Below are 12,751 nucleotides of genomic sequence, written 5' to 3' on the forward strand. Positions count from 1 at the left end.
AACAAAGGCCTCATTCGTTCACACTCAGTCTCTAGCTGTCATGCAATAATGCCCGAAACCACAGCTCCCTTTCCACATCTAGGCCCCACACAGCTTTCCATGGTTTACCCCAGACGCTTCACATGCCCTAATTCAATCCACTGACAGCACGTCAACCCCGGTGTACCACATCGATCCAATTCACTCTATTCCTTGCCCGCCTTTCACCCTCTTGCATGTTCAGGCCCCGATCACTCAAAATCTTTTTCACTCCATCTTTCCACCTCCAATTTGGTCTCCCACTCCTCCTCGTTCCCTCCACCTCCGACACATATATCCTCTTGGTCAATCTTTCCTCACTCATTCTCTCCATGTGCCCAAACCATTTCAAAACACCCTCTTCTGCTCTCTCAACCACGCTCTTTTTATTTCCACACATCTCTCTTACCCTTACATTACTTATTTGATCAAACCACCTCACACCACACATTGTCCTCAAACATCTCATTTCCAGCACATCCACCCTCCTGCGCACAACTCTACCCATAGCCCACGCCTCGCAACCATACAACATTGTTGGAACCACTATTCCTTCAAACATACCCATTTTTGCTTTCCGAGATAATGTTCTTGACTTCCACACATTCTTCAAGGCTCCCAGGATTTTCGTCCCCTCCCCCACCCAAAGATTCACTTCCGCTTCCATGGTTCCATCCGCTGCCAGATCCACTCCCAGATATCTAAAATACTTTACTTCCTCCAGTTTTTCTCCATTCAAACTTACCTCCCAATTGACTTGACCCTCAACCCTACTGTACCTAATAACCTTGCTCTTATTCACATTTACTCTTAACTTTCTTCTTTCACACACTTTACCAAACTCAGTCACCAGCTTCTGCAGCTTCTCACATGAATCAGCCACCAGCGCTGTATCATCAGCGAACAACAACTGACTCACTTCCCAAGCTCTCTCATCCACAACAGACTTCATTCTTGCCCCTCTTTCCAAAACTCTTGCATTCACCTCCCTAACAACCCCATTTTCAAGAAATTCTCATTCCTTTCACATATCCCCACTTCTCAGTTGAAATAAGTGGTAACTGCTTTATTTACCGAATAGCAAAATGAACAAGGAGAATTACTGAAAGTATGTTCTAAGCACTGCTGTTGGGTTTTTGGATCTTGGATAACTTTAGATGGTCAACTACTACAGTATACAAATCTATTTGCACCATACATCAAATCATATGAGAAAAAACAGTACAGCTGAAGTACTCATGTATACATACCATGCTTTACAAGTATACACACCATGCTTTAGCAAGAGCTGTATGATGGGTGGCTGACAGGTACGAGCAGCAATAATTAACGGGGTATCTCCATTATCATCTCGAAGATTAACAATACATCTGGCACCAAGCAGCAACTCTGCCAACTGTAGACAAATTTCAAATTTCAAAACCAAAAAGGTGGCAAATAGAAATTACAACAGTGAATTTCTTAAAGGTTTAGTACAAACTGTTATATATAAACTTATTTCATACTAATTCTCAATGACAAAACAAACTAATTCATCAAACTGCCTAAATATGTATCATAATTAACTCCATTCCCATTTACATGGGTTGGACAAGGAGTTTACAATTTCTGTAGCATAAACTTGATAACAAAGAGGGAAAAAAAGAGGAAAAAAAAAAAAGAAGGGGCATAGGCCATCTTAATAAGGGATAATTCAAAGTTTACAAAATACTTGTACTGATGGATGGTCAATTTAAACATTACTTAACAAGAAAACTAATTACAATAAAAACTGCAAAGATGGTAATCTACAATCTTCAAAGAATTATCAACAAGCAGAACAATGTTACAAAAATAGTGAAGGTAAATCTGAAAGGAGCAAAAGCTAGCAAGACACACTTTTCAGAGAGTATAGTTCTAATAAAGGGTGATTTTAACTAAAAAGAAATTAACCAGGAATAATCAGATTTTTATGACGATGAATAGCTAAGGCTACACAAGTTCCTAAGAGTATATACAGAAAAATTTCCTGCATCAGTACGTCATGAGAACATTGTCATTGCTAGACTCTGCCTGTTTGTGGTTATACCTTCACTGAAAACTCACCTCAGTGAGGTTGTATCATTGGAGTATAATCTCATGCACAAACTTCTTACTCCAAAGGAGTTCATCCTTTCCCTGTTACAGATTGAAGTGCAGCCTTGAAGCTACAGAAGCCCCTGGAGAGACCTTGGGGTTATATAATAATGGTAAGGCATGCAAAGGATGGAGTAAATTGGAGCAATGTGGTATACAGGGGGCAAAGTGCTATCTCTGCTCCTTCTTTCTCATCACATACTCATTTCTCACACTATACACCTTTCAATGCTGGATGTTATGCCATCTATATTATCTCCAAAATATATGCCTTTGCTTTATCATCTTTAGACAGTTTCCTTTTCTTTTCAAATCAAACTCTTTCCTAACCTTTAATCTCTATTAACTGCCAAAAGTACCCATGTACTAGTCTCATACCAAATTTCAAAGAATCACCTGTAACCATATTTTGTTTCCTAGCTTTCAAATTCCATTTCAGTATGTATGTTCCTAAAGAAACTGCTTAGCTTTGTGTAGTCTCCACAATCATGTTTTCTCTTTGAGTCTAGTATCCTCTCTTGATCTTTTTTTATGTCCACACTAACCCCTTAAGTCAAATTTAAGCACCAAGTGATCCCCTTTTCCATGTGGTATACCACATCATATCGGATATGCTTATTTCCAAGCTATGAAAATACTGATGTGTTAGCAGATTCTTCTTGCAAATGATTACATCAATAGAAGTCACCTTCACTGATGCAGTAACATAATTACCAGACAGAAAAGAGCAAAGTCTAATCAAGGACCTTTACTCTAAGGAGTCCATCATTTCCCTACTCTTTCATGAGGCACAGCCTTGAAGTGGTAGAAGCCCCATAAAAAGGGTCCTAGGTTCGAATAATGACAATGATATACATAAAGAAAAATTCTTTTATTTTGGTGTATTGGCTTGTCTGCCTCAAACCTGCTTTATTCTTCTTCATATTATCAATACTGAGGTTAGAGAGAAAGAATTTTACCTCCATATTCCCTGTGTGTTATATAAGGTGACTAAATGGGGTGGAAGCAGAGGACTGGAAACTCCCTTCATATCTTTCAATTTCTAAAAAAATGGAATGGAAGAAGAAGCCAAGCTCCTCGATGGCTTAGGCTCGGGTGTCTGAATATGTGTGGATGCAACCAAGAGACGGGAAAAAAGGAGAGATATGTAGTATGTTTGACAAAGGAAACCTGGATGTTTTGGCTCCAAGTGAAATAAAGCTCAAGGGTAAAGAGGAAGAATTGCTTAAAATTATCGTAAGAGTAAAGTCAAGGATTGGTGTGTTCGCAATTGAGCCCACTCCCAAATATCTAAAATACATCACTTCTTCCAATTTACGCATGTTATTCACCTCCTTCCAAAACATCTTTTCATTCTCCCTAAAGTTTAATGATACTCTCTCAACCCAGTTCTCATTTGCCCTCTTTTTCAACCCTTGCACCTTCCTCTTGACCTCCTGATGCTTTCTTTTATACATCCCCCAATCATTTGCACTCCTTCCTTGTAAGTATTGTCAAAATGCCTCTCTTCTCTTTCACTAACAACTTTACTTCTTCATCCCACCACTCAATACCCTTTCTAATCTGCCCACCTCCTGCCTTTCTAATGCCACATTCATCTTTTGCACATGCCATCACTACTTCTGTAAATACATCCCATTCCACATCAACTCCCCTCACATCATTTGCTCTCACCTTTTGCCATTCTACACTCAATCTCTCCTGGTACTTCCTCACACAAGTCTCCTTTCCAAGCTCACTTACTGTCACCACTCTCTTCTCCTCAAAATTTTCTCTTCTTTTTTGAAAACCTCTACAAATCTTCACCTTCACCTCCACAAGACAGTGATCAGACATCCCTCCAGCTGCCCCTATCAGCACATTAACATCCAAAAGTCTCTCTTTTACACACCTTTCAATTAACATGTAATCCAATAATGCCCTTTGACCATCTTTCCTACTCACATACATATACTTATGTATACCTCTCTTCTTAAACCAGGGATTCCCAATCACCAGTCTTTTTTCTGCACACAAATCCACAAGCTTTTCATCATTTTCATTCACAACACTGAATACCCCATGTACACCAATTATACCCTCATCTGCCGCAATACTCACTTTCGCATTCAAATCACCCATCACTAATACTGGTCTTGTGCATTAAAGCTGCTCCCAAAACACTTGCCTCTCATAATCTTTCTTCTCATGACCAGGTACATAAGCACTAATAATCACCCATCTCTTTCCATCCACTTTCAGTTTTACCCACAGCAATCTAGAATTTACTTTCTTACACCCTATCACATACTCCCACAACTTCTGCTTCAGGAGTAGTGTTACTCCTTCCTTAGGTCTTGTCCTCTCACCAACCCTTGACTTTACTCCAAAGAACTCAATGTGTAAACAGTATATTTTCCACTCTGTTGACAGATTGTGTTTTTGTGTATTCAAGTGTTGTGCTGATACCCCATTCACCATTATAATGCCAAAAACTGTGTAGTCTGAATTCTTTCTGCTACAACTTTGGTGAATTGACATTCATATTGCAAAAATGTTTTTTCACCCCATCATTAAAAAATGCAATGAGCATTACTTTGGTTGTAAAGTGGGTGACCAAGATAAAAGTTGGGCCCCCATATTTGTTGTGTCAAATGTGTCAGGCTTCTCACAGCATGGGCAAAAGGTTCACACCGAATGCATTTTGTCATTCCTAAGGTTTGGAGAGAACCCACAGATCATGTTTTGGACTGCTACTTCTGCCTGACAAATATAAATGGTATAACATTAAAATCCAAGCACACTGTTAATATCCTAATTTACCATCAGCAATGAGGCCAGTAACTCACAGTCGGGAATTACCTGTGCCAGAGCCTCCAATTAACCTGACACTGAGTGATGATGAGTCTGGTGATGAGAAAGTAGACCAAGATGAGGACAATATGGATCCAACCTTTGAAGCATGCTGTTCTTCAAGTGAATCACACTTGCTTAGTCAAGAAGAATTCTTAATGATCTCATTCATGATTCAAATTTGTCTAAGAAGCAAGTTGAACTTTTGGGTTCCAGGTTAAAGGACTGGAATCTTCCCAATGAAACTAAAGTTTGTTTTCATCATGATCATCATGTCATTTTCCAAGAATTTTTCTCCCTTGAAGATGGTCTGGTGTTATGCAGTGATGTTCATTCTGTTATGGAAGGACTTGGCCACGAATATAACACAGATAAGTGGCACTTGTTTAATGATTCATTAAAAGTAAGCTTGGAAGCGGTTCTACTCCACAACAGAAATAAGCTCCCCTCTGTTTCTCTGGCTCATGCAGCTAACATGAAGGCATTGTATCATAACATGAAGCTTCTTTTGGAAAATATGAAGTGTAGGAACTTTAAGTGGAATGTATTTGGTGACCTAAAGGTTGTGGCACTTTTACTTGGAATGCAACTTGGTTACACAAAGTTCTGATGTTTCCTTTGTGAGTAGGACAACCAGGGCAAGAAAAATCATTATGTAAAGAAAGTGTGGCCAAAATGAACATCATTAACTCCATGGAAGAAATATGTCATCAATCCTCCTCTTGTTGATCCTGAGAAAATTTATCTGCTTCCTTCGCACATTAAGCTCAGGTTGATGAAGAACTTCGTCAAAGGTATGGATAAAACTGGCCATGGATTCACATATTTGAGGAATAAATTCCTCAGAATCAGTGGTGCAAAAATCAAGAAGGGTATTTTTGTAGGACCACAGATCAGGGAACTGCTTTGAGATAAAAATCTTGATGAAGAGCTAAATGAAATGAAAAACTGCATGACTGTCATTTAAGAGATTTTGCAAAGATTTTTTTGGGAATCACAGATCAGAAAACTACTGTGATGTAAAAAATCTATTGATTTCATATAAAGTGTTGGGGTGCAAAATGAGTCAAAAATCCACTTCTTGAACTCGCACTTGGATTTTTTTCTGGAAAATCTTGGGGCAGTCAGTCAGTGATGAGCAAGGTGAAATATTTCACCAGGTCATTTTGACCATTAAAAAGTGGCACTAAGGAAAATGGAGCTCATCTATGTTGGCAGATGACTACTGGACAATAAGGAGGGATGTTCCTGAGGCTAAATATAGTAAAAAATCATACACTTCTACATTCTAAAGGGAATTTTTCAAGTGTAATACCAGTCTTATTTATGAATGAGTAAGTATACACTTAATGTGAAATTCAATTGTTCTGTCACTTAAAAACCTTGCCTGATAGAAAAATTCTAAAAATAGATACCAATTCGGCAAAAAAAGTACTATAAGGTCCGCCTATTTCAGTTTTGGGACAAAAAAAGTTAAAATCTTGTTGACCACTGTAATATATAATATAAATATGTAACTGCCTCTGTAATTTGAGCACTCACCTTTGTCCCCTTCACCTTTGTACAATGGCACTATGCAAGCATTCTGCCAATCCTCAGGCACCTCGCCATGAATCATACATGAATTAAATAACCTTACCAACCAGTCAACAATACAGTCACCCTCTTTTTTAATACATTCGACTGCAATGCCATCCAAACCCGCTGCCTTGCCGGCTTTCATCTTCTGCAAAGCTTTTACTACCTCTTCTCTGTTTACCAAGTCATCCTCCCTAACCCTCTCACTTTGCACACCACCTCGACCAAAACACCCTATAGCTGTCACTCTATCATCAAACACATTCAACAAACCTTCAAAAATACTCACTCCATCTCCTTCTCACATCACCACTACTTGTTATCACCTCCCCATTAGCCCCCTTCACTGAAGTTCCCATTTGTTCCCTTGTCTTACGCACTTTATTTACCTCCTTCCAAAACATCTTTTTATTCTCCCTAAAATTTAATGATACTCTCTCACCCCAACTCTCATTTGCACTCTTTTTCACCTCTTGCACCTTTCTCTTGACCTTCTGCCTCTTTCTTTTATACATCTCCCACTCATTTGCATTATTTCCCTGCAAAAATCGTCCAAATGCCTCTCTCTTCTCTTTCACTAATAATCTTACTTCTTCAACCCACCACTCACTACCCTTTCTAATCTGCCCACCTCCCACACTTCTCATGCCACAAGCATCTTTTGCGCAAGCCATCACTGCTTCCCTAAATACAAATTACAGAGGTGTGAGTTTGATGAGTATTCCTGGGAAATTATATGGGAGGGTATTGATTGAGAGGGCGAAGGCATGTACAGAGCATCACATTGGGGAAGAGCAGTGTGGTTTCAGAAGTGGTAGAGGATGTGTGGATCAGGTGTTTGCTTTGAAGAATGCATGTGAGAAATACTTAGAAAAGCAAATGGATTTGTATGTAGCATTTATGGATCTGGAGAAGGCATATGACAGAGTTGATAGAGATGCTCTGTGGAAGGTATTAAGAAAATATGGTGTGGGAGGCAAGTTGTTAGAAGCAGTGAAAAGTTTTTATCGAGGATGTAAGGCATGTGTACGTGTAGGAAGAGAGGAAAGTGATTGGTTCTCAGTGAATGTAGGTTTGTGGCAGGAGTGTGTGATGTCTCCATGGTTGTTTAATTTGTTTATGGATGGGGTTGTTAGGGAGGTGAATGCAAGGGTTTTGGAAAGAGGGGCAAGTATGCAGTCTGTTGTGGATGAGAGAGATTGGGAAGTGAGTCAGTTGTTGTTTGCTGATGATACAGTGCTGGTGGTTGATTCATGTGAGAAACTGCAGAAGCTGGTGACTGAGTTTGGTAAAGTGTGTGAAAGAAGAAACCTGAGAGTAAATGTGAATAAGAGCACAGGTTATTAGGTACAGTAGGGTTGAGGGTCAAGTCATTTGGGAGGTAAGTTTGAATGGAGAAAAACTGGAGGAAGTGAAGTGTTTTAGACACCTGGGAGTGGATTTGGCAGCGAATGGAACCATGGAAGCGGAAGTGAATCATAGAGCTGGGGAAGGGGTGAAAATTCTGGGAGCCTTAGAGAATGTGTGGAAGTTGAGAACATTATCTCAGAAAGCAAAAAGGGTATGTTTGAAGGAATAGTGGTTCCAACAATGTTGTATGGTTGCGAGGCGTGGGCTATGGATAGAGTTGTGTGGAGGAGGGTGGATGTGCTGGAAATGGATGTTTGAGGACAATATGTGGTGTGAGGTGGCTTGATCGAGTAAGTAATAATAGGGTAAGAGAGATGTGTGGTAATAAAAAGTGTGGTTGAGAGAGCAGAAGAGGGTGTTTTGAAATGGTTTGGTCACATGCAGAGAATGAGTGAGGAAAGATTGACAAAAAGGATGAGGTGGAGGGAACGAGGAGAAGTGGGAGACCAAATTGGAGGTGGAAAGATGGAGTGAAAAAGATTTTGAGTGATCAGGGGCCTGAACATGCAGGAGGGTGAAAGGTGTGCAAGGAATAGAGTGAATTGGAACAATGTGGTATACCGGGGTTGACGTGCTGTCAATGGATTGAACCAGGGCATGTGAAACATCTGGGGTAAACCATGGAAAGTTCTGTGGGGCTGGATGTGGAAAGGGAGCTGTGGTTTCGGTGCATTATTACATGACAGATAGAGAATGAGTGTGAATGAATGGGGCCTTTGTTGTCTTCCTAGCACTACCTCGCACACATGAAGGGGGAGGGGGTTGTTATTTCATGTGTGCCAGGGTGGCGATGGGAGTGAATAAAGGCAGACAGTATGAATTATGTACATGTGTATTTATGTATATGTCTGTGTGTGCATATTTATGTATACATTGAGATGTATAGGTATGTATATTTGTGTGTGTGGATGTGTATGTATATACATGTACATGTGGGTGGGTTGGGCCATTCTTTCGTCTGTTTCCTTGCGCTACCTCACTAACGCGGGAGACAGCGACAAAGCAAAATAAATAAATAATGTAACTGCCCTGGACCTTACATGCAGAAGAATGATTATGGATAGACATGTTTATTTGAAATTTCCAAGGACAGTATGTGGTATTAGGAGGTTTACCCAAGTTAGAAAGGACAATATAAGAGAGATGTGTGAAAGTAAGAAGAGTATGTTTGAGTTAGGTAAATAAGGTGTATGGAAACAGTCTGAGCACAGAGAGAATGACTAAGAGGATATATGTGTCCAATGTGGAGAAAGCAAGGTGGAGGCAGGTCTGAGGAGGGGATGGAAGGATGGAGTGAGACAGGCAATGAGTTACCAGGGCATCAATGGGATATAGTGAAGTAGAGAGATGTGGTATACCTGGGGGGTGACACACCATCAGCAGGTTGAATCAGGGAATATGAAAAGTTTAGAGGAACCTTAATATTGTCTGAGGGGTTTGACTGTGAAAAAAATCTTTAGTTTTAGTGCATTATACATGGCACACAGATAGTAGATGTGGGTAAATAAGGTTGTTCTTTTTCTGTTCCTTGTGCTAACCTGATAATTTGAGAAATGGCATGCAAAGGTCCAGAGCCTGAGTATGAAATACAAGTTCAGTCAGAAACCAAGATTAAAAAAAAATTAATGTCTTCCTGTCTTATCAAAAACCATCAAATATACTTTCACACTCGCTTCATGCATTCACTTAGCACTGGATCAGGTCAACACATGGTAAAAGATATCCTTCTGTGTATTTTCTGTTACTTTTGAATTCTAATTTACCATTGAAAGGAGGAAAACATTATCATCATTCTTACTTTCTTCCCATACTGTATGATGGAATTTCAAGACCAGGCCCACCATTTACGGGATATGATTCATGCCGTTATCAAAGACAGTATGTTTCAAGAATAAAATGTAGAACTTGAATATCTCTCTTAACATGAGTAAAACACTGAGGTACATTTCATTTGCAGGGCATGCTCCTATCACACAACTGAATGGAGAAAGAACAAAGTCCAGGTTACAACACATGCAAGATATCATATATATATCCAACTCTAATTACCTATGAACAATTTTTCTAAAAGAGTCATAGCATTACCCGGGACCTTTTTAAAGGTTCCGAAAGCAGGGAAATGTAGATTCCTTTGGAGTGAAAAGCTCTCTAACAAGACTGTATTCCCCAGTGATACAACTTACCAAAGTTGACTTTTCATTTGCAGTGTAACTTCTTTCAAGTGGAGCCTAGTAACACCTAAGATATCATATACATGAGAATCATATAAAAATGTGATGATATAATAACACCTACGATATCATATATATGAGAATCATATTAAAACATGATGATATAGACTACTAACATTCTTTTCATACTAACTGTGTTTACCTGATAGTGTCTGTGAAGAACTGCATAGTGAAGTAGGTAGTGTGACTGGGTAACTTTAGCTCCTGCTGCAAGTAGCATCTGTACAAGCTTGATATCCTTATGCCACACTGCCTCACACAATGGAGTGTATCCTGGTCAAACAAAGCACATCTTTAAAACTGTGTCTATGTATGCACTCATGCATAAACATACTTGTGTGTGTGCGTGTGTGTGTGTGTGTGTGTGTGTGTGTGTGTGTGTGTGTGTGTGTGTGTGTGTGTGTGTATGTGTTCATGTATGCACATATGAGTGTAAATATTCATGTTTTTTTTTCATTCATACTATTCGCCATTTCCTGTGTTAGCAAGGTAGCGTTAAGAACAGAGGACAGGCTATTGAATTCAAGCAGCCATTCAAACGAAAATACACAGTTGGGAATTACATAATTGGGGTCATAATAGCAACAAGTTAATTAATTAGAAAAAAAGCATAAGATCAGGTTAGGGCTCGATAGTTCTATGTTTGAGATAGGGCGCATGACTGAAGTTTTTCTACATAATACAGGAAGTTATGCGGAGCAAGTTTTACGGTCTATACATTATACATTTAGCAGTGATTCAATGAACATCATGTGATGTGGAGTTACATGGAACTCCCTCAAAGGGATGGCCACAGCAACAGTCTCCATAACTAATGAACTCCAGTGCAGCTTCTTCCTCTTTGGTGCCTCACTCTTTACAGGTAACTGTTGGAGGTATAACTCTCGCGCATTGTTTGAAGAGGCTCCAACCTAACGTTCCTTCTGACTACTTCTACCTAATGCATAGTCACCACAGGAAAATCTGGAGTTACGAAGAATGAGCTGTGTGAGTTAAGTTTTGTCAAGTGTCATGTGTGACAATGTGAGATTGTATGTTTGTGGACAAAATGCCAGTTAGGGTGAGACAAAGAATGGACAACTACCTGGGTTAGAGGAGTGCAACTGGATATCTACTGAAGTGCTGACTCACTACGCAGCCATCACTAACCCTTCCAATACCCAGGTGGGTAGCACTGGTAATATACCTCCCTGAACACTCCTATCATATTATGGTCAGAGATATTCTGACTGTAATTACAGCTGTCTGTAATTAAAAATTCATTATTTGTAAAAATCAGGTCAATTATCATTTCTTGTTGGTGTACATATAATCTGAGTTAGATTATAGACATTGCATATACAAATTAGTCTGTTATTGCATATACTAATTAGTCTGTTAAACTGCTTTCTTTCTTTCATGAGTGACTGCACTGTTCTCTTTTTTGACCCTATAATTACATCCAGATTCCAATTCATAATTTTCCCATTGAACAAAACTAAATTCTGAAATCTCCTGACAATATCATTGTCATTTCTGGCTTGTCACTGTCCCAATAGTCTATCTATCTACAACTCTAATGCCTGTTCCCTCCAGGAACTTCCATCAGGGGAGTCACTATGACAAAAGAGTCTCCACTTATACCTCTCCTTACATACCTTCACCGCATACACTATTCCATGTATTCTTTCATCATTTCTCTTCCCCTAGTACTCTTCCACTTTATTTCCCCATGTCTCATATGGTCTTCCTCTCATACAAACACCTTTAAACTTAAGCAAAAAAATTAAAAATAAGGATGTAAAGAAATACTTTTGTAACATAAGAGAGATGGAAGACTGGAACAAATTGAATGAGGATATGGCTAATGCAGAGAGCATACATAAGTTCAAGGGGCTGTATGATATTAGAGAGTATAAAACTCCCTCTCCATACAGCACAAATAAGTAATTACTGTGCTGCCAAATTCAGCAGGCTGACAAATGATTCAAACCTGGACCATGCAAGGCTACCAGAACTACAGGGTCCTGTTCAAAATGCTTCAAAACTTCTTAAGATTTACTAACAAGAAAGAATCCATGCAATACAAAAAAAAACTTTTTCTGAGGTAAAAAAATCATTTCCATCATCAGAATAAAAAGCAAAATGCTGCTGTACACCTTAGGATGAAGCTATGATAAACTTATACATCCTGAGAAACATAAAACCTTAAGGCACCTGTGTAGCTTCTGAAACCTATGCTGACTGCAAGATTTTCAAAGCTAGTGAGCTTTCATTGACTGAAGCTATAAATGATTTCTTCATATACCTCAAAGGTTTAACTTGTACTTAAGGAAATAATGCAATAAAAAGTAGTCCTTGTGAATCACATAATTCTTTTCTTGTTACTTTCTAACATTCACTAAAAATACATAGCAACCATGTTTGATTCTTGCAGAGGTATGTTTCTCAAAAGTGATGTGTCTGTACTATGAATATACTTATGAGCTGCAGTTAAAACCTCAAAAGATACATTGAAACCATTGTCACTGAAGGCAATCAGTGACATAGGTAGAAGATCCCAATCAACTCAGTACATGACTAGTGAG

The 12,751-nt window shown here is 39.1% G+C and overlaps 1 protein-coding gene across 1 annotated transcript in view; it reads right to left on the reverse strand.

The window, feature by feature from the left end:
* Positions 1-12,751, reverse strand: part of LOC139766864 (uncharacterized) — a 113,508-nt gene that overhangs the window by 43,196 nt on the left and 57,561 nt on the right. The window contains exons 9-10 of the mRNA XM_071695859.1: positions 10,327-10,457; positions 1,291-1,414 (exon numbers count right to left, since the gene is read on the reverse strand). Coding sequence (XP_071551960.1) covers positions 1,291-1,414; positions 10,327-10,457 — 255 coding nt within the window. The remainder of the gene's footprint in view (positions 1-1,290; positions 1,415-10,326; positions 10,458-12,751) is intronic.

This window comes from Panulirus ornatus, chromosome 58, assembly GCF_036320965.1.
Source record: "Panulirus ornatus isolate Po-2019 chromosome 58, ASM3632096v1, whole genome shotgun sequence".
Lineage (NCBI taxonomy): Eukaryota > Metazoa > Arthropoda > Malacostraca > Decapoda > Palinuridae > Panulirus > Panulirus ornatus.